Source organism: Panthera pardus, unplaced genomic scaffold (genome assembly GCF_024362965.1).
Source record: "Panthera pardus isolate Hobbes unplaced genomic scaffold, ASM2436296v1 HiC_scaffold_3, whole genome shotgun sequence".
NCBI lineage: Eukaryota > Metazoa > Chordata > Mammalia > Carnivora > Felidae > Panthera > Panthera pardus.
The window spans coordinates 45,883,657-45,904,767 of NW_026526876.1; the positions used below are offsets into that span (position 1 = coordinate 45,883,657).

The window sequence follows — 21,111 nt, forward strand, 5'->3', positions numbered from 1 at the left end:
TCACCTTTGCAATCCTGGTATCTCTCCTCTACCAGGTAAGTATAAGCAAATGGCATTGTTGGTACCTCATCCTCATTCCAAGCACTAGACACGTGGTCATTCTCTTCACTCTTCATGCAAACTCTAGCTTGTCACTTAGGAAATGAAGACTTCTCCAAACTGTAAAAGCCAGACAGTAACATTTTGGGTACCATAATACTTGCAAAACGGACAAACGTATGTACAACATAAACCAGCAGACACTGCTCATTTACATATTCTAAGTCCCTCTGGGTGACACTGCTGTATGCTTGGTTTCGATGATGTGGTACGCTAAATAATTGCCTACAAAAAAATACCGCTCTCCTAATCTGAAAAACCTGTGAGAGTATTCTCTTACTTTGTGAGGCATGATGTTGACGTTGTGGCCAAAAGATCTGCAAAGGGTAGGACATCCCTAATCATCCACACATACGTAATGTAACCATAAGGCTATTGTATGAAGAAAGGATATAAAAATTGTAATAGAAAACACTTACACAAAATTATACAGAACAAGCCATACCCTTATAGGTAAATGAAACAGCTTACTACTACACCCTAAGAAAAGCTCTCCATCTTAATGTGGCCTGGAATGTGCAAGACATACTCTTTTTTTTTTTTCTTCTTTTTAAGGGAAGACCAGGGTAAAGCACAAATGCAATCCCCTACTATCACAAGTTATACAGCTGAGCTTTGCACACTTGGGGAAATCCTTGTGGTCAGCACATCCTGGATTCAATGGGTAAGCCTCACCGTGGGAAAGCCACCCTCCTGATGATGGTATGTCTCCTACCAGTAATGGTCTTCATGCCTTGCCCAGCACCTCACCCTCAGATTCAAGTCATTCTACAGGTAGGACCACTTTCCTCATGCATTCTATCCACCCCACTGCTTCTGAAATAAAGAGTTTCCAAACTATAGTTACTATGCAGAATTATTTTGTACATCTGAATATTGCCAAAATCTTGGAAAATATATGCCTAAATGTAACCATGACCAGCAGTCACTGCACTCATCTACATATTCCACACCCCTTTTGTTGATCTCATTTAGCACATCCTATTTCTACTATATAGTTAGTGGTGCTGTTAAAATAAAATTTAAAGGTAAAGATGCTCTACAGATTTAAAGATAAACAACATAAATGAGTTCCTTCTTTTAAGGTTTTGGAGCTGATGACATCACTGATGTCTGGCACAGTTCAGTAAGCTGCTATCCACATGACTGAAATACCAAGACTAAAAAGATTAAATTTGGCAAAACTGCGTATGAAAATCCAGTCTTAGTGGGGTGCCAGGGTTGCTCAGTCAGTAAAGTGTCTGACTTCAGCTCAGGTCATGATATCAAAGTTCATGAGATCAAGCCCCGCTTCGGGCTCTCTCCTGTCAGCACAGAGCCCTCTTTGGATCCTGTCTCCCTCACTCTCCCCTCCCCCGCTTGCATGCACTCCTCTCTCTTTCTCTCTCAAAAATAAACATGAAAAAAAAAAAAAGAAAAGAAAATCCAGTCCTAAGATTGCTAAATAGGTTGTCCAAGGCTTCCAGCACAAGTACAAACTATGCTCTTTCAAATATGCAGCAAATGATCACCCTTACTTAAAAGAGCAGGTGTATAGGAGGGCAGCTGGCTGGCTCAGTAGGTCATGCTACTCTTGACCTCAGGGTGAGTTTGAGCCCCACGTTTGGGGTAGAGGTGACTTTTTAAAAGAAACTCTTAAAAAAAAAAAAAAAAGAGCAGTTGTATAAACACTAGTTCTAATTCTGAGCTGAGTTAATTAGAGAACAGCTCAGGTAGCACTGATGATGGTCTATAGGATTGGAAGCCTGACTGACCAGGATGTCTTCCCAAGCAAAAATAAGTTGTGCTTCCAAATATCCTTAACCCTCCACTCTTCCCTGAACGGGTATCTCTGAAACCCAGAACGATACTACTGGCGATTCCATCCTACAAGAAGCCACCCAGCCTTCATTGATTCATATTAGACTCTTCAAAAGGAGTAAATCCTGTCTCAGGCAATGGTTAATGATTCAAATATTTCATATCGACATATAAATAGTCTTAATCCTCTCCTGCCTTCTTCACTGTAAATTAAAATTGGAGTTCACAAGTTCCAACTGTTCTTCAATTGTTTCTCCAAGACCACACCAGAATCACCTTATTTCCCAAGTCTTTTTATTATACAAAACTCTTCTGGTGTTCTGTCCTCTGCCAAAACAAATTAGCCAGAGTTTCATATCGTTAAAACAGGAAGAAAAAATGCTGTTCAAAAATCTTATTAAAGATTAACAAGTAATAACTGAGAACATACAGGTGTCTGACATGGAGAGAGAAAAACATTCTGGGGCAGAGTAGGGAGGAGACTCTGTGATGTGAGCTGCAACTATTCCTCAAATCTGGCCTTTTGACAGTAACCAGTTTGATTTTTATAGATTTTCTCCCCCAAAGAACAACTATGTAATATATATCTATATATACACATAAACATATATATGTATACACAGTCTAATCTATAAACAAAATATCTACGTTTTGTTTTGTGAAATAAAAGTTAAGATACCTTGAAATCTGGCAGGAACCACTCATGTAAGGGAGAAAGATGATGTCTAAGAACTAAACTACTGTTACCACCAAACAACTCTTAAATTCAAAATGCCATTTTCAGAAGATTTCTTAAACAAATAACACACAGCTCTTAAACCACCCATACCCTTCACGAGACTAATTCCAATATTTCACAAGAACTTATTGCTATCGGCCTAGTTATCAAAACATTCATCTGACACAGTGTGCCTTATGGCAAAAAAGGTAACTTTCTCTCACTTTCTTGTAGCTCAAGTAGGTTAAGGAAGACATTAGTGCTGGAGCACCTGGGTGGCTCAGACAATTAAGCATCCGACTTTGGCTTGGGTCATGATCTCACGGTTTGTGAGTTCAAGCCCCACATTGAGCTCTCTGCTGACAGCTCAGAGCCTGGAGCCTGCTCTGGATTCTGTGTCTTCCTCTCTCTCTGCTCCTTCCCTACTCATGCCCTGTCTCTCTCTCTCTAAACAATAAACATTTAAAAAAAAAAAAAGAAGATAAAAAGACATTAGTGCTATAATCCTCACAGAAGCCCTATAGAACTCAGTATCCCCCGAGGAGAGCCATATTTCTTTGACTGGAAAAATATAAGGAAATACAGGTGTTTGTTAAATAATAACATGTTAACATAGAAAAACTAAAGAAGCTTCTTAGTTCATTTTTCAAAGGTTGCAAAACTTTATTGCCAAAACCAGACAAAGTAGACATAATAACTTCACAAATTAATCTCACAAATAAAAATGCAAAACTCTTAACCAAATTCATAACATCTTTATGAGTATTAACATCTTGTAGAGTATTAACATAACATACACAGTAAATTAAATAGGTTTTATACCAGGAATATAGGACCTAAGTACATAAAAGTATATGTATAAAAGTGTGTGTGAGTGTGTGTGAGTGTGTGTGTGTATATATGTATGTATTTATATTTATAATGTATAAAAATAGCATGTCATATGGGGGGAAAGATTACCTCATAAAGAGTGCTTAGAGGGGTGCCAGTGTGGCTCAGGCTGTTATGCCTCTGACTTGCAGGTCATGATCTCATGGTTGGTGATATTGAACCCCATGTTGGGCTCTGCGCTCACAGCACAGAACTTGCTTGGGATTCTTTCTCTGCCCCTTCCCTGCTAGTGTGTATGCACTCACTCTCTCTGTCTCTCAAAATAAATAAATAAACTTAAAAAAAAAAAAGAGTGCTTAGAAATTTGGCTCACCACTGGAAATAAGGAAAAAATTACTTTCTTCCTCCTACTTTACATTTAAAAATAGATAGGCTAAAATATCCAAATTAAATTATAAATCATATGTAGAAAAAATACAAGTAATTATGTTTATAATTTTGAAGGAAAAATTTAAAATTAATTTTTATTTATGTATGATTATTTATTTATTTATTTATTTAAATGTTTATTATTTTTGAGAGAGAGGGGGAGAGAGAGAGAGAGAGAGAGAGAACAAGCAGGGAAGGGGCAGAAAGAGAGGGAGACACAGAATTGGAAGCAGGCTCCAGGCTCTGAGCTGTCAGCACAGAGATGTAAGGCTTGAACTCACAGACCATGAGATCATGACCTGAGCTCTAGTCGGCCACCCAACTGACTGAGCCACCCAGGCACCCCTATGATTTATTTTTTAAAGTTTATTTATTTCAGAATAGTCTTTTTTTTTTTTTTTTTCTAAGTAGGCTCCATGCCCAGCACAGAGCCCAACACAGAGCCCAACGCAGGGCTTGATCTCACAACCCTGAGATCAAGAGTCAGATGCTTAACTGACTGAGCCACCCAACCACCCCTAAAGTTTATTTAACTAATCTCTACCCCCAACGTGGGGCTCAAACTCACAACCCCAAGATCAAGACTCTCACACTCTTCCAACTTAGCCAGACAGGCGTCCTGAGACTTTTTAAAATATTTTCTTATTTAAAGTAATATCTACACCCAATGTGGTGCTCAAATTCACAATCCCAAGATCAAGAGTCACATGCTCTTTCAACTGAGCCAGCCAGGGGCCCCAAAGAAAACACTTCCTAAGCATGTTACCAAAGTCAGAATTAAATACAAACTTTGACTATATTTGCATACAAAAAACATCAACAAAGTAGAAAATCTCAAAGTTTAAATTTTTTTTTTTATTTTTACACTTGATCTTAGCCAAAAGGCCGAGAAGCGATTTTTTTTTTATTTTTAAAAATTATTATGTTTATTTACTTAGAGAGAGAGAGAGAGACTGAGTGTGAGCAGGGGAGGGGCAGAGAGAGAGGGAGACACAGGATCTGAAGCAGGCTCCAGGCTCTGAGCTATCAATGCAGAGCGCGATGCAGGGCTTGAACCCACAAACCAGGAGATCACGACCTGAGCTGAAGTCAGACGCTTAACCGACTGAGCCACCCAGGTGCCCCTAAAATCTTTTTTTTTTTTTAAGTTTATTTATTTTGAGAGCGAGCACGTGCAAACAGGGGAGGGGCAGAGAGAGACAGCAGGAGAGAGAGAATCCCACGCAGTGCAGAGCCAGATGAGGGGCTTGTACCCACAAACCATGAGATTGTGACCTGAGCCAAAACCAAGAGTCAGATGCTTAACCGAATGAACCACTCAGGCATCCCAAAAATCTCAAAGTTTAAATACACATGACAAAGTAGGAAGATATTTGTGATGTACAGATTAGGCAAATAGCCCGTATAACACAATATGCATATCAGAGAGGGTAGGCAGCATACGCATTACGAATATGGGTTTTGATGTCAAAGATGAGCAGAATGCTTGGCCTACACTAAGCACAATAAATATTAGTTACTGTTTCTGATAATTAAAAAAAAACAGGCCTGTTACAAATATATATTTAATTTAATTAATTTATTTATTTTTGAGAGAGGGAGAGAGAGAGAGAGAGAGAGAGAGAGAGACAAGCAGGGCTCACCTGAAGCGTGGCTTGAACTCACCTGAAGTGGGGCTCGAGCTCACCTGATACGGGGCTCAAGCTTACCCAATGTGGGGCTGGAACTCACAAACCCTGAGATTATGACCTGAGCCAAAGTCAGATGCTTAACCAATTGAGCCACCTAGGTGCCCACAAATATGTTTTTTAAATTAAAGTACTTCAGTTATAAAGTAGGAAAGAATGTACACAGATGTTCATTGCACCATTATTCACAATAGCCAAAAGGTGTCCATTCCCAGATGAATGGACAAACAAAGTGTGGTATGGATATACAACTGAATATTATTCAGACTTAAAAAGAAAATAAACTCTGACACATCCTACAACATGGATAAACCTTCAGGACATTATGCTAAGTGAAATAACTCAGTCACAAAAGACAAATACTACTTGATTCCACCTCTGTAAGGTATCAAGAGTAGTCACAGAAACAGAAAGTAGAACAGGCTGAGAGAAGGGGGACTGGGGAGTTATTGTTTAATAGGTACAGAGTTTCAGGTTTGAAAGATAAAAATGTTCTGGAGATTGGCTGCACAATATTGTGAATATAATTAACATTATTGAACTGTACACTTAAAAATGGTTAATATGGTAAATTTTATGTTATGTGTGTTTTACCATTTTTACAAATTAAAAGTGGGCAAAGGATATAAATGAGATAGTTACAATGATAAGGTATATTTATCCATGAAAACTATATGAAAAAAGTTTTAACCTCTCTTAGTAATAAAAGATAACAATTTAAAATCAAGCATTCTGTGTCTCCCTCTCTCTCTTCCCCTCCCCTACTCACACCCTGTCTCTCTCTCAAAAATATTTTAAAAATTAAAAAAAATAAAAAAATAAAATTAATTATACCTCAATAACAAAGAAGGGGGGAAAAAAGCACGTAAAGACTGCTAAGGGCCAGTGCTGGGGTGGAGGTGGGAAAACTAGCCCTCATATGCTGTCAATAGGAGTATAAGTGGTACAAATATTTGGCAGTATGATCCAAAATGAAAATGTACATACTCTCTAGAGGACCCAGGAATTCTTCCAGAAATGTATCCAGAGAGAGAAAGAGAGAGAGAGAGAGAATGCTATTTCATCACAGCAAAACAACTGGAAATAATTCAACTGTACATTTATAGGCCACTGATTAGAAAGATGGCCCTCAGGACAGAACAGTATGCAACCACTAAACTTAATTTTCAAATAATTTGTAATTACACAGGAGAAAGCTTCTGACAAAATATTAAGTGTAAAATAAAAGATATACAAATTTCTTCATAATTTAACCACAAATATGTAAAATAAACACTTTTATGTGAACTTGTAGAAAGATTAAAATAAACCAAAAAAATAAAATAAACCAAAATTTATCTGAGTTAAACAGAAGGTGAATCAATTTTATTTTCTTCTTTATATTTCCTACATTTTGTTTTCTACAAGTATATATTTCCTGTAAGTATATATTTTCTACCATATATTTTCCACCAAGGTACAAAATAGAAAAGTATAGGGAGAGAGGTGCAGGTCAATCATCTAATCATCCTTTCTTTTAACAGGTATCTACTGAGTACCTACTAAAGTCGTACACTGGGCTAGGGGCTCTAGGAAAACAACAGTGAGTAAAATCCATATGGTCCTGCTCTACTGAAGTTTTCAATCTAGTTGGGGAGACATATGTTAAGTAAACGATCACACAGAGGCATTTGGTGCTATGATAGCCTTAAAAGGGAGTCTAAGAAATTTGGTCTGTATCCTAAGAGCAAAATAGGAAGTGACATGAACTGAAATGTACTGTAGAAAGAACATTTTGGCTGCAGCATGGGTGAACAAACTAGAGAGGAAGAGAAGATGCAAAGAGACCAACTAAAATGATCTTATGTACCTGCAAGCAAAATGGTGGCAGCTTGGCCTAGAGGTAGAGACATGAGTATCATCAAGATATGTCAAAGAGAAAATTGATAGTACTTGCATGTGCATCAAACATGGGGAGTTGAAGGGAAGTGGTCTGTGCACATGGAAGGATGATATTCAATTCTGGAGGCAGGAAATGCAGGAAAAGGACAAGGTTTTGGGAGTGGGCTGAAGAAGATAAGTTAGGTTTAAGACAGGCTGAGTTGAGAGACTTTGCACTGCTCAGAACGCTATCAGATATTTGTTTCTGTAGGTCAGAGAACAGGGCAGGGCTAGAAATATAAATTTAAGAATCACTGGCATATAGTCACTGAACTGTGAATGTGAGTAAGATAGCAAAGAAAGGGAGAGAGAGAGGGAGACAGAGAGAGAGACAGAGAGAGAATGAGAGGGAATAAGAGAGGAGAGAGACAGAGAAAGAGAGAATGAGAGGAAACAAGAGAGGAGAGAGACAGAATAGTTAGCAACAGGTGTGCTATGAGGCTTTAAAAGAACTGTAACATTTCAGGGCCAGGTTATGGAAGAGGAGTTTCCAAGGGTGACAGAAAAGCCAGCTGGGTAGGAAGGAGGAGTGTAGCATCACAGAAATGAGAAGAATGTTTCAAGAGTTTATGGAGGACAAATATATATGGAGCTCCTACCATGTATAAGGCTTTGTGCAATTGACAGTGATGTTCCAAATACGTGTCTGAGGCTACAGGCTTTATTATAACCACCTTTTTTTTTAATGTTTATTTTTGAGAGAGACAGAGAGACAGAGCATGAGTGGGAGAAGGGCAGAGAGAGAGAGAGGGAGACCCAGAATCTGAAACGGGCTCCAGGCTCTGAGCTTTCAGCTCAGAGCCTGACTTGGGATTTAAAGTCGGAAACCACGAGATCATGACCTAGGCTGAAGTCAGACGCTTTACCGACTGAGCCACCCAGGTACCCTTATCATAACCACCTCTAAAGCTAAGCCTGGATTCAAAGTTTTTTCTCAGTCCAAACAGCACTCATTTCTCTCACCATTCCCAAATCCACTTGAACATGCAAGGTCACCATTTTTAGAAGTTCTATATTTTTAGGTTAAAAGAAAATAAATTTCTCCTCAGCCATAACAGAAATATTCAGATTACTCCTCTCTAGTATCTCTAGAAAATGGCCCAGTAAACAGAATTATTGTAAGCATCAAGTTCAATTAAATATATATAAAAGCACCTTTCCCTGGCACTTTACAATTGTAGGCATTTAAAAAACATGTTTCACAGCATTAGCACTCTGTTGAGCTAGTGTGTAATAAAGCTTTATTCAGCTGAATACACATATTAGAGTATTTTAAAATGAAGAAGCTAAAATTTATTATGTACCTTTTCTGTGCTAAAGACTTTATATTTGTTAATTTGATCTTTCCAATAACCCCAGGAAATATTACTTTCCACCTGAAGGAGATGAAACTGAGTAACTTGCTGCAAGTCTCACAGATGGTAATTTCCTGAGATGTGATAGAAACTCAAATTTGTATGACTCCAAAGCTCATGCTCATTTGTCCATAGCAGTGCCTCTCAAACTTTTTCATCAAGTGACCACAAATTGCAAAGGAAAACACACCCATATTCCCAGGAGGCTTTGGATGATTACAGAGGTATCCAGTTTGAACTGGATCTTTCTTCTTATATTTATCCGAAAATTTATGTTTGCATTTTACTTTACAATATATTCGTTTATTTAATGTGTTTTAAGTAGCTTACCAGTTAAATGATTCAATTCTTCCCTCTCAAAAAAAAAATTTTTTTTTTTTTGAGACTCTGACAGCATATGAAGGTACATAAAAATCTCATAGCTTTGTTTAGTTCCTAGTGCCTGGCCTCATAAACCTGGATCCTACTTTGAAAGCCTAACTATAGAGCAAAATGCATTAAAGAAATCTTAAAAATTTTCTGACAACAATTATAGGCAATTTCTGACAATAATTATAGGCAACTCAAGGGTCAAAATAAGATATTAATAACGCTTAATTGTAGGACTACAGATAGAGTCTACTTTTAACTCTCCACTGTCAATGAAACTAAGTTCTAAACACGACCGGTTCCACTGAGTTTGAGCAAACTAACTGAAGGACTAACCCTGAATATGTTAACACCACCTCTTCTTCACCCAAGACTGGCTGCTTTATAATCATGAATTCTCCTTACGTTTATGCAATGCCTAGTGTGCCCAGATGTGACTCATACTAGTAGTTAGCAATGAGTGGCAAACAAGCCTTATTTTGATTTGTCCTACCAGACTTTCCCCGCCTTACCAAATGGGGGACAAACACTTCTTCCTTTCTACTTCCCAACCCCCACCCCAAGATGGGCTCACAATTTGGAGGTAGTTCAGGGTAGAAGAAAGGGTACTAGGTTTTAATTTTTGTTTCAAGAAAACTGTCTAAGCTTCTATGTCCTTGTTTTACACCTCGTGGTATGATTGTGAGCATTTAAAATGTGTGGGATTTGCTAAAGTGCTCAACGTGTTTCCTTCCTTAGATCTTAAGTAGTTAGGGAGCTCTGATTTGCAATATTTAGGCAATTCCTTTAGGCTAGGGGTTAAAAAATCAAGGCTAAGAATCTTACCAAAAGGTAGTGAACGAGTTACTCCCCTAAAGAAATCATACTCACCTAGCCACAGAAAGACTGCGTAAACCACCTTCCAAACCGCCTCAATTCCCTCAAAGTTCTCTTTCAGAAGCGGGCCCTTCTCAACTCTGTACCAGAGCAGGAGATCTTGCGTAGCCCAACTACTTCCTCTTAAGAACGGGAGCCCAGCCCACCACGGGGACATTACTTGCTTACTTTTCCAGCTACTTCTTAAGCCAGGTAGGCGCTGAACCAACGGTCTCTAAAACCACCATGCTTCACACTGGACTCGCGGAGAAAGAGAGTGGGTGAGTGCGGGGATTGGGCGCCCAGTGCTCCCCGCGGCGTTGGGGGGCTGGCCCACAATCCCTCGCGCGGGCGAGGGCCGGAAAGGAGAAGGGGGAAGGCAAGGGGGACACCCGACAAGAAAAGCCAAGAAAGTGGAACCCTATAATGGAAACACCGATTAATCCTTATATGACCATTCTATATCCCAAACCGGTAACTAGCCAGGGTGTGCGTTACCCCCATTCAGGGAGCTCATTCCTATTAATAACTCTGAGGTTTCCACTCAAGGGGCAGGGCTGAGGTGAGATGTCGTGTGTAGGGCCTGGTCTCTGTCTTGCGGTCTTCATCCATCTTTTTACTGTCAGGATGTGCATTTTATGGGGAAACCCTACATGATGGGATTTGGAAGAACCACGACTAAAATGGTGCGGATGCTTGAAAACCTAGCATTCCTCCTCAGTAAGGCCAAGTCCTAGGCCTCGAGCAGTCAGGCCGCAGACCCCGCCCCTTCCGCTTACGTGTGGCGTCACACGGCGCGGGCCGGCGCGAGCGTGCGGCGTTGTTGCAGGGGTTTAGCAACTTTGGGTTGGCGCCGCTGCGCGCGTGGGTGTCGGGCTTTGAAATGCAGCGGGATTTAGTGAGTTTCCCGCTGTCCCCAGCGGTGCGGGTGAAGCTGGTGTCTGCAGGTTTCCAGACTGCTGAGGAACTCCTAGAGATGAAACCATCCGAGCTCAGCAAAGGTAATGACTCCTGATGGCAAGTTGAGGTACACGGACCCCCGTCTGTGCCGCCTCCATCTCGGTTCTTCCGCCTTCAGGCTTCAGCCCAGTGTCCGTCAGTTTCCTCCGCCCAACGCTGCGTTTGTAAGGTGAAACCGCTCCTTGACTCCAGTTAAACACGATTTGAACGGTTAGAACTGTGGCCTTGAAAACATTTACTCATTATCTCATTTATAACTCAAGAAGAGCCCTTGTAACGTGGATTATTATGTACAATATGTTGATGAAGGAACAGATGCTTGAGAGGTTAAGTAACTTTTTATGATGACTGGGCTAGGATATCGTGGAGCCAGGATTGGTACCCAGACAGTTTATCTAGTTTTCGCTGTTCCAAAATCCAAGGGGCAAGGGATTACATTTGAGAAATGGAGGATTCGTGAGAGGATTTGAGACACTGAGCGAGAAAGGGAGCAGAATCCCCAGAACTTGGAGAAAGCAATACAAAGAAGACATTGCTTCTTTTATGTCATTCACTGGAAAACAAAACAAAACATGCCCCCCCCCCCCCAAACCTCTTATTCCAGAACACTGTAAATGATACATTGGTGGGAACCACTGTGTCATGAGGTATACAAAAATGAAGCTGTATGCTGTCAGTCCCACTCCACATGCTATATTATGGTGTGCTCAGAACTGTCCTCTTAAGATAGAACAAAATTTTAAATCCTGGCCCTCAACAATGGAAAATAAGGAAGTTTCAACTTGTCATTCAAGAATAAATGTAGACCGAATTTAACTGTTTTAAATCTTAAGCTGCACATTGCCTCCCAAATTTTAATGGGCTCTTTCAATATATTGATTTTACAAAAAAGAAATGAGAGAATCTGCATGATAATAGCTAACAGTTATTGAGCATTTTGGATGGCTTCTGTATTCTACCAAACTTTTCAACATGTATTGTGTTATTTCCGTTTCACAAAAGAAAAAAATCTGATGGGGAGCCTGGGTGGCTCAGTCGGTTGAGCGTCCGACTTCGGCTCAGGTCATGATCTCGAAGTTGGTGAGTTCGAGCCCCGCGTCGGGCTCTGTGCTGACAGCTCAGAGCCTGGAGCCTGCTTCAGATTCTGTCTCCCTCTCTCTCCGCCCCACCCCTGCTTGTGCTCTGTCTCTGTCTTTCAAAAATGAATAAACATAAAAAAAAAAAATTTAAGAGCGTTTTACAAAAGAAAAAATCTGAGGCAAAAAAAGTAACTTGCCCATACTAAGTAACTACATAGTAAGTGGTTCAGTCAGGGTTTACAAACCCAAGAAAGCTGACTCCAGAGTTTAGACTCTTTAGTTGGGCATGATTTTCATTTCCTTATCACCATTGTTGTCTTTTGTTAGCACCAAATTTGCATTCATATCCTAACTAAATCAAGCACTGACATATCAAATTCATAAGTGATGTCACCTTCACCATTGTTTCTTTCATTAGCAGCTTGTTTTTGTTTTTTTAATGTTTATTCCTTTAAAAAAATGTTTTAATGTTTATTTTTGATAGAGAGAGTGCAAGCAGGGGAGGGGCAGAGAGAAAGAGACAGAGTGTGAGCAGGGGAGAGGCAGAGAGAGCTGTCAGTGCAGAGCCTGATGCGGGGCTTGAACTCATGAACCGTGAGACCATGACCTGCGCCAAAGTCGGAAGTTTAACTGGCTGAGCCACACAGGTGCCCCTGTTTATTCCTTTTTGAGAGAGAGACCATGAGCAAAGGAGCAGAGAGGAAGAGAGAGAGAAAAAGAGAAGGACAGAAGATCCAAAGCAGGCTCCACACTGACAGCAGTGAGCCCGATGTCGGGCTTGAACTCACAAGGCATGAGATCATGACGTCAGCCGAAATCTGGTGCTTAACTGACTGAGCCACCCAGATGCCCCAGCAGCTTCTTTTGTAATTGCCATTTCCTTAAGCCATATTGTCTGATAGGAATGAAATTGTGTAGATAAGGAAGCATAAGTGTATTGTTTAAAATATTTGTGCATTAAAATTATTCTCAGTAAATAATTTTGAAGTGATATATGAATTTTTCATGACTGTTTCCATAAAAATTTTTATTATGAATAATACATGCACATATACTTCTTTTTTTTTTCAATTTTTTTCTCTTTAATGTTTATTTATTCTTGAGACAGAGACAGAGCCTGAACAGGGGAGGGGCAGAGAGAGAGGGAGACAGAATCTGAAACAAGCTCCAGGCTCTGAGCTGTCAGCACAGAGCCTGACGCGGGGCTCGAACCCACAAACTGTGAGATCATGACCTGAGCCAAAGTCCGACGCCCAACCGACTGAGCCACCCAGGCACCCAGTGCACATATACTTCTTAAAGTTAAATCTTGTTTTAGGCAGTTGGAGGCCATTTTGTTCTCTTCTGAAAATAATTTAGATACCTTATTACAGCAAGATAACTATGACTTCATGGGACCAAAAGGGACTGCGGGTACATTTTTTATTTCTACCTCTAGATACTCTTGTAAGTATTCAAATGCTTTAAAGGTTTAGGTTTCTGAATTCTATTTTTGAGGTAATAAGTAAATCATAAAGTATGTAAAGAGTAAAAAATATAGATACTTGCCTTTATTAACTTGAAAAATTCAATAGTGGAATGTTACGTTTTTATGTTTCTTTACTCTTGGCATCCCTCTTATTATGTAAAATTAGAATTAATGAAGACAATCCAATAACATGTTAGACTTTTAAATTTCTAAAATCAGGGTGTTTTGGTTTTTTTTTTTCCTTATTTTACTTTCAGAAGTTGGGATATCTAAAGAGGAAGCATTAGAAACTCTGCAAATTATAAGAAGAGAATGTCTCACAAATAAACCAAGATATGCTGCTGTAGCTGAGTCAGGCAAGAAGTGTACAGCACTGGAACTTCTTGAGCAGGAGCATACCCAGAACTTCATAATTACCTTCTGTTCAGCACTAGATAATATTCTTGGGGGTGGAATACCCTTAACCAAAACAACAGAAATTTGTGGAGTACCAGGTGTTGGAAAAACACAACTATGGTAAAGTTAAATGTTCCCCTCTTAAGGGTAGGCTTAATAACATTTTATGTAAGTAATAGAATATGGTGCTGTGGGTCTATATTCAGGAGACCAAAAATGACATGTATGTGCTCTTAATTGTGTGTGTGTGTGTGTGTGTGTGTGTGTGTACATGCATCAGACAAAAATCAATTTGCCATTTGTGTTACATCAGCACCCCATTTTGATAAATTGATATGGATTATTTTGATATCCAAAAACGTTTCTTTTGCAGCATTGTAATGTGTTCATTAGGGTAAATAGGCAGTCTTCTATTTTATTATATAATTAATTCCTGGGAGTATATTTGAAAGTCAAATATTTGAAAGTACATTTATGTATAAGAAAGGGTTTCCTTCCCAGAGGCCTAAAAACCACTAAAAAATCCTTAGTCATGGTTTTATGAGTATACCCCCTGCCCCACTAATCCAAATATCAATTGATATACGTATATTTGGAGCAGAGAGTTAGCCACATCTGTAGCCTAATGGTGGTACCTAATGGATGGTGATGTGGCATTGAAAACCATTGCCTTAGAGGATTATGATTATGATGATGATTATGATTTGGTCATTCAGCTTTCTCTTGACAGTATGCAGTTGGCAGTAGATGTGCAGATACCAGAATGTTTTGGAGGAGTGGAAGGTGAAGCAGTTTTTATTGATACTGAAGGAAGTTTTATGGTTGATAGAGTGGTAGACCTTGCTACTGCCTGCATTCAGCACCTTCACCTTATAGCAGAAGCACATATGGGAGAGGGTAAGTTAGCAAGTGATCCTCTTTCTTCTGTATAATAAAAGTAATTTGCAATTGTACCTTTCAGGCCTCAGCAAGAAACCATTTAGAATGAAGCTTAATGACTTGACAGTGTCCTAGTGTTCAACCTTCAGATCTCTTTTACAGAATTAGAAATGCCACAACTTAGTCTGGCTTTTTCTTTTCTTTTATGACCCTTGCTTCTGGGCCACATAACTCGTGTGTGTATTTCAGTGTATGATTTCAAATCATCATGCTCTGACCTGCCAGGTGTAAATTAATGTTGTTGGGCACTTAATGTAAGTAAATGTTGTCCCAGTGCATTCAGTATATTCAGTGCATTCAGTTTATATTGACTGCCATACTGGCTTTTTTAATAAACCAAAGGTAGCTTTGAAAAACCATGTTGGAAATGTTTGGAATATTAAGCTGATTGACTTTAGGGGGCTCTGAGTAGAATGTAATTGACTTCATGGCTGTTTAATTGTATCATTAAAGTGTTTGGGAAGTTTTTTTAAGCTTGTGATGTAGAAAGAGTGTTTGATTTTTTAAAAAACGTTTAAAGATGGGATACCTGGGTGGTTCAGTCGGTTAAGCATCTGACTTTTTTAAAATATTTATTTATTTATTTATTTATTTATTTATTTATTTATTTATTTAGAGAGAGGGAGAGAGAGAGAGATTGAGAGAGAGAAAGCGTGAGCAGGGGAGAGGCAGAGACAGAGACAGAATCCCAAGCAGGCTCCACCTCACCAACTGTGAGATCATGACCTGAGCTGAAATCAAGAGTTGGTCGCTTAACCAACTGAGCCACCCAGGCACCCCTTAATTTGCAGTCATATGAAAAAAACAAAGAGAAATTCCGTTATGTTACTTCTATTCAATGAAAGTAATAACTAGAAATACGAAAAGGCAGGCATTAAGACTGTAGTTGTATATGTGTATAAACAGTTTCTCAATAGCGTAGTATGTAAGGAAACAGTGGAGAAGGTGAAAATAAGAGGCCAGGAATTATGCAATGATAGTTTATAGTAATTTTGTTACAATTTTGTTATCTTTCAATTCAAGTGGAGAGTTTGTTATTCACGGTGAAGCATTTTGTTTTTCAAAGGTATTGTTTTCCTACTATCACCAATATATCAAAACAAATAAAACTAATTATTTTAAGATTGTTTTGTTTATTTTAGAGCACCCAAAGGCTTTGGAGGATTTCACTCTTGAAAATATTCTTTCCCATATTTACTATTTTCGTTGTCGTGACTACACAGAGCTATTGGCACAAGTTTATCTCCTCCCAGACTTCCTTTCAGAACACTCAAAGGTATGGCTCAAACTATTGAAATATAGTTAACCTTTGGAGTATCTTTGGAGGTGTTTGAGTAACATGAAAAATAAGTAAATAGCATAGTGGCATAAGCCCATTCAAAAATCTCTTCCTTGTTCTACAGTTTATTTGTATTTTCATATATTTAGCATATATATATTTTATGCCCAAAGTAAGAAATTGAAATAATATAGAAAGAGGTTCTGCCTCCAGTAATGGTGGAATACTGAGGCAAACTCTGTAGAAAGGTATAAAATGGAAAATAAAGCTACCCTTCTATTGTTTCCTAATACCTCTCCCTAAAGTTGACCACTATTGTTTTTTGTGTCTTTCCAAAAATTTTTTTATGTATTTTGCAGTATTTTAATATTTGTTAATGGGATAAGACTGTAATATGGTTCTGCACCTTCCATTTTGGTTTAGAGTTTTGCCTATCTTTCTATATCACCACATGTGGATAGACCTCATTCTTTTTGTAGCTACATATTATTTCATTTTAAGAAGGTGCTTTTTGCTCTTGGTGGGAACATAAAATGATACAATTGCCTCAGAAAACAGTATGGCAATTCCTCAAAAATTGAAAATAGAATTACCATATGACCCAGCAATTCTACTTCTGTGTATATAACCAAAAGGATTGAAAGCAGGGTCTTGAAGAGATATTTATACACCTGTGTCCATAGCAACAATATTAATCTTACCTAAAACATGGTAGCAACCCAAGTGTCCATTGATGGATGAATAGATCAGCAAAATGTGGTATATACATACAGTCTAATTTTGACATATGCTACAACTTGGATGAATCTTGTAGACATTATGTTGAAATGTTGATTTTGTTGGTGAAATAAGCCAGTCACAAAAAAAAAAAGATATGCTGTATTCTACTTATATGTGGTGTCAAGAGTAGTCAAACTCATGGAGACATAAAGTAGAATGGTAGTTATTAGGGCCTAGGGGGAAGAGGAGAATGGGCAGTTATTGTTTAATGGGTATAGAGTTTCAGTTTTACAAGACGAATATTTGTATTTTACTATATAAAAAAAATTGGGGAAAAATTACCTTAATTTATTTAACCAATCCTATTATTGGTGATCTTTTAGATGCTATTATTAATAATTGTTTGGAGATAATCCTTACACATACCATCTTGGGGTACATTTGTAAGTATGTTTATAGGATAAATTCTAAGTATTAGAATTACATTAAAGAGTATATGCATATTTAATTTTGATAAATATTACGCATGAGAAAGATTCTCTTTGACCAAACTTTAGTCAGCCTCCTCTGTGCCTTCTTTTTCAATAGGCCTTGAACTTCATCCACATCTTGTCTTAGGCCTGACTAATCCAGTTCATTACTGTGAATAATCCTGCTGTGAATATAGGGGTACAATAATAAAGAATCCTGTAAATTAGACTCTCCTACCCTTCATACCTGATCAACCTTGGTATCTCAAGTTCCTCATTCCCCACTTTTGATGTATATGTCTTTGGTCTGCCTGTAGCAAGAATTGTGTTAGGTCACTTTAACAAGAATCCTACCCCTGATGTCTCCTCTTAGTAATTTTCCATTTTTTGACACTCACCCTGTTCCTTGGCTATAAATCCCCACTTGTCCTTGTTGTATTTGGGTTTAAACCCAGTCTCTCTCTCCTGTTGCAAAACCCCTATTGCTAAATTTTTCAAAAATTTTAAATGTTTATTTCGAGAGAGAGCACAAGTGGGGGGAGGGGCAGACAGGGGGGAGAGAAAGAATCCTAAGTAGGCTTCACACTGCCAACTCAGAGCAGGGCTCGATCTCAAGACCATGAGATCATGACCTGAGCTGAAACCAAGAGTCAGATACTTAACTGATCGAGCCACCCAGTCGTCACCCTGTTGATATCTTCTTGAATAAATTCTTCATTACTGTTTTAACAAGCGTCAGAATAACTTTTTTGGTTAAAAAAATTTTTTTTTTATTCTTAAGAAGACTCCACACCCAGCATGGAGCCTAACGTGGGGCTTGAATCAAGACCTGAGCTGAGGGGCGCCTGGGTGGCGCAGTCGGTTAAGCGTCCGACTTCAGCCAGGTCACGATCTCGCAGTCTGTGAGTTCGAGCCCCGCGTCAGGCTCTGGGCTGATGGCTCGGAGCCTGGAGCCTGTTTCAGATTCTGTGTCTCCCTCTCTCTCTGACCCTCCCCCGTTCATGCTCTGTCTCTCTCTGTCCCAAAAATAAATAAAAAACGTTGAAAAAAAAAAATTTAAAAAAAAGACCTGAGCTGAGATCAAGTCCGACATTTTATTTTCTGGTGCCCCAGAATAATTTTTTTTTTTTTTTTTTACACAAATTGCCCTTTAAAAAGGTTGTACCAGTGGATCAAAAAAACAAGACTGAACTATATGTTGACTACAAGAAACCCACTTTAGGATTGCCTTGCTGGCTCAGTCACTGGAGCTTGTGACTTTTGATCTTGGGGTTGTGCGTTTGAGCCCCATGTTGGGTGTAGAGATTACTTAAAAAAAATAAAATCTTAAAAAAAACATTTTAGATATAAAGATACTTGTAGATTAAAAGTAAATGATCAGAGAAAGATCTATCATGCCAACACTAATCAAAAGAAAGCAAGAGTAGCTGTATTTAGAGAACAGACGTCAAACCAAGGAAAGTTATCAGGGATACAGAGGGACATTACATAATGATAAAATGGTCAGTTCCCCAGAAAGACATAACAGTTTCTAACATGTATGTGTCTGACAACAGAACACCAAACTACATGAGGCAAAAACTGATAGAAGTGCAAGGAGAAATAGATGACTTCACTATTATATTTGGAGACTTCAGCACCTCCTAGAAATGGACGGAAAACCAGTAAGGACATAGATGAACTCAGTAACACCATCAGTCAATTGAATATAGTGGATATCCGTAGACTACTTCAACAACAGCAGAATACATGTTCTTCTCAGTTCATGTGGAACTTCCACCAAAAGAGACATTTTCATAATCTATTAGATTTCCTGCCTATTCTTCTAAGGGCCCGTTTATCTTTCCTGTAAATATCCTTTCTCCATTCTGTGAATTTTCTTTTCACTTTCTTGATAGTGCCTTTTTTTTTTTTAAGTTTATTTTTATTTTTTTGAGGGAGAGAGACGGCAGGGGCAAGGGGTGGCAGAGAGAGAGAGGGAGAGAGAGAATCCCAAGCAGACTCCACACTGTCAGCACGGAGCCTGACACAGGGCTCAGTCCTGCATACCTTGAGATTGTGACCAGAGAGAAATCAAGAGTCGGACACTCAACTGACTGAGCCACCCAGGTGTCCCTTGATAGTGCTCTTTGATACACAAAAGTGTTAAATTTTGGTGAAGTCCAATTATTTATTAGTTGTTGTTAGGTTTTTGGTGTCATGTATAAGAATCTATTGCCAAATCGATGATCATGAAAATTTACTTCTCTAAGTAGGGGAGGAAGAAGTTTTCTTCAACCCTCTGAAAGTCCATGGATGGATCTGAAAAAAAACGACAAAGGCAGCATAACAGGAGAAAAGCACACAAATTTTACTGAATTTTTATGTGTACATGGCAGCCTTCTACAAGACAACCCAAAGAAATGACCAGAACAATAAACTTTTATACCTTTTAGGCAAAAACATGTAAATATGTGAAGAATTGATGAAGGGATTTGGGCTAGAGGTGGTAATTTGTGAAGAAATAATTTTGAAAATAAGAATTAGTTTAACAGGGGCACCTGGGTGGTTCAGTCTGTTGAGCATCTGACTTCAGCTCAGGTCATGATCTCAAGGTTCATGAGTTTGAGTCCCACATCAGGCTCACCGTTGTCGGTGCAGAGCCCCCTTCAGATCCTCTGTTCCCCCCACATACCCTTCCCCCACTCACGTTCTCTCTCTCTCTCTCTCTCTCTCTCTCTCAGAAATGAAATAAACATTAAAAAAATTAGTTTAACAAGGTTTGTTTATATGCCTTCTCAGCCCTAAATACCCTGTCTCTGGTGATAAGGACATCTCCTTTTCTTCTGATACCTTTCATACAGGAGATTTATCTCCTTTCAGGGAACAAGGGAGAGAGTAGGAGGTCAAAGTGACCTTCCTGCTTCTGTCATTTTCTCAAACTTCAACTTAAGATATTCAGTATGCCAAGGTGCCAAATTTGAGGGTAGCATGCCTGAAATACAGGTTGATCTATAAATATACATCAGACCAGTTAATGCCATGCAACATGTAATAGAAGATACAAAAAGGGGAAATAGGGGCCCCTGGCAGGCTCAGTTGGTGGAGCATGTGACTTTTAACCTTGGGGTCATGAGTTTGAGCCCCATGTTGGATGTAGAGATTACTTATTTATTTTTCATTTTTATTTATTTTGAGAGAGAGAGCGAGCGCACACGCAAGTGGTAGAGAAGCAGAGAGAGAGGGAGAACAAAAATCTCAAGCAGGCTCTGCACTGTCAGCACAGAGTCCAATGCAGGGCTCCACCTGGCAAATGTGAGATCATGACCTGAGCTGAAATCAAGAGTTGGATGCTTAACTGACTGAGCCACCCAGGCGCCCGTAGAGATTACTTAAAAAAAAAAAGAGTGTGTTGTTTAATTTCCACATATCTGTGAATTTTCCAAATTTCTTTCTGATGTTGGTTTCTTTTTTTTTTTAATTGTTTTTTAATGTTTATTTATTTTTGAGAGAGAGGGAGACAGAGCATGAGCGGGGGAGAGGCGCGCGCGCGCACACACACACACACACACACACACACACACACACACAGACTCAGAAGCAGGCTCCAGGCTCTGAGCTGTCAGCACAGAGCCCGATGTGGGGCTTGAACCCAATGAGCTGTGAGATCATGACTTGAGCCGAAGTCAGGCACTAGTTGACTGAGCCACCCAGGCACCCCTGATGCTGGTTTCTAATTCCATTCCATTCTGGTTAG

General features: G+C 39.1%; 2 protein-coding genes and 1 non-coding gene across 8 annotated transcripts in view; 1 reads left to right on the forward strand and 2 right to left on the reverse strand.

The window, feature by feature from the left end:
• TEX14 (testis expressed 14, intercellular bridge forming factor) overlaps window positions 1–10,374 on the reverse strand; it is a 121,135-nt gene extending 110,761 nt beyond the window's left edge. For 3 of the 6 annotated variants that reach the window (XR_008418609.1, XM_053892432.1, XM_053892431.1), the window contains exon 1: window positions 10,254–10,371. The gene's annotated coding sequence lies outside the window, so the exon portion shown is untranslated. Of the gene's footprint in view, window positions 1–10,253 lie in introns of all 6 variants that reach the window. The other 3 variants (XM_053892435.1, XM_053892433.1, XM_053892434.1) reach the window with 2 other exon arrangements.
• LOC128774360 (U1 spliceosomal RNA) lies at window positions 662–824 on the reverse strand. Its single transcript, XR_008418938.1, has one exon. It is a non-coding gene; the product is annotated as a U1 spliceosomal RNA (small nuclear RNA).
• A 481-nt stretch (window positions 10,375–10,855) lies between the features above and the next one.
• The window catches only part of RAD51C (RAD51 paralog C), a 36,736-nt gene continuing 26,480 nt past the window's right edge, over window positions 10,856–21,111 (forward strand). The window contains exons 1-4 of the mRNA XM_019415618.2: window positions 10,856–11,065; window positions 13,829–14,087; window positions 14,698–14,864; window positions 16,049–16,182. Of these exons, the coding sequence (XP_019271163.1) occupies window positions 10,948–11,065; window positions 13,829–14,087; window positions 14,698–14,864; window positions 16,049–16,182 (678 nt within the window). The 5' untranslated portion in view covers window positions 10,856–10,947. The remainder of the gene's footprint in view (window positions 11,066–13,828; window positions 14,088–14,697; window positions 14,865–16,048; window positions 16,183–21,111) is intronic.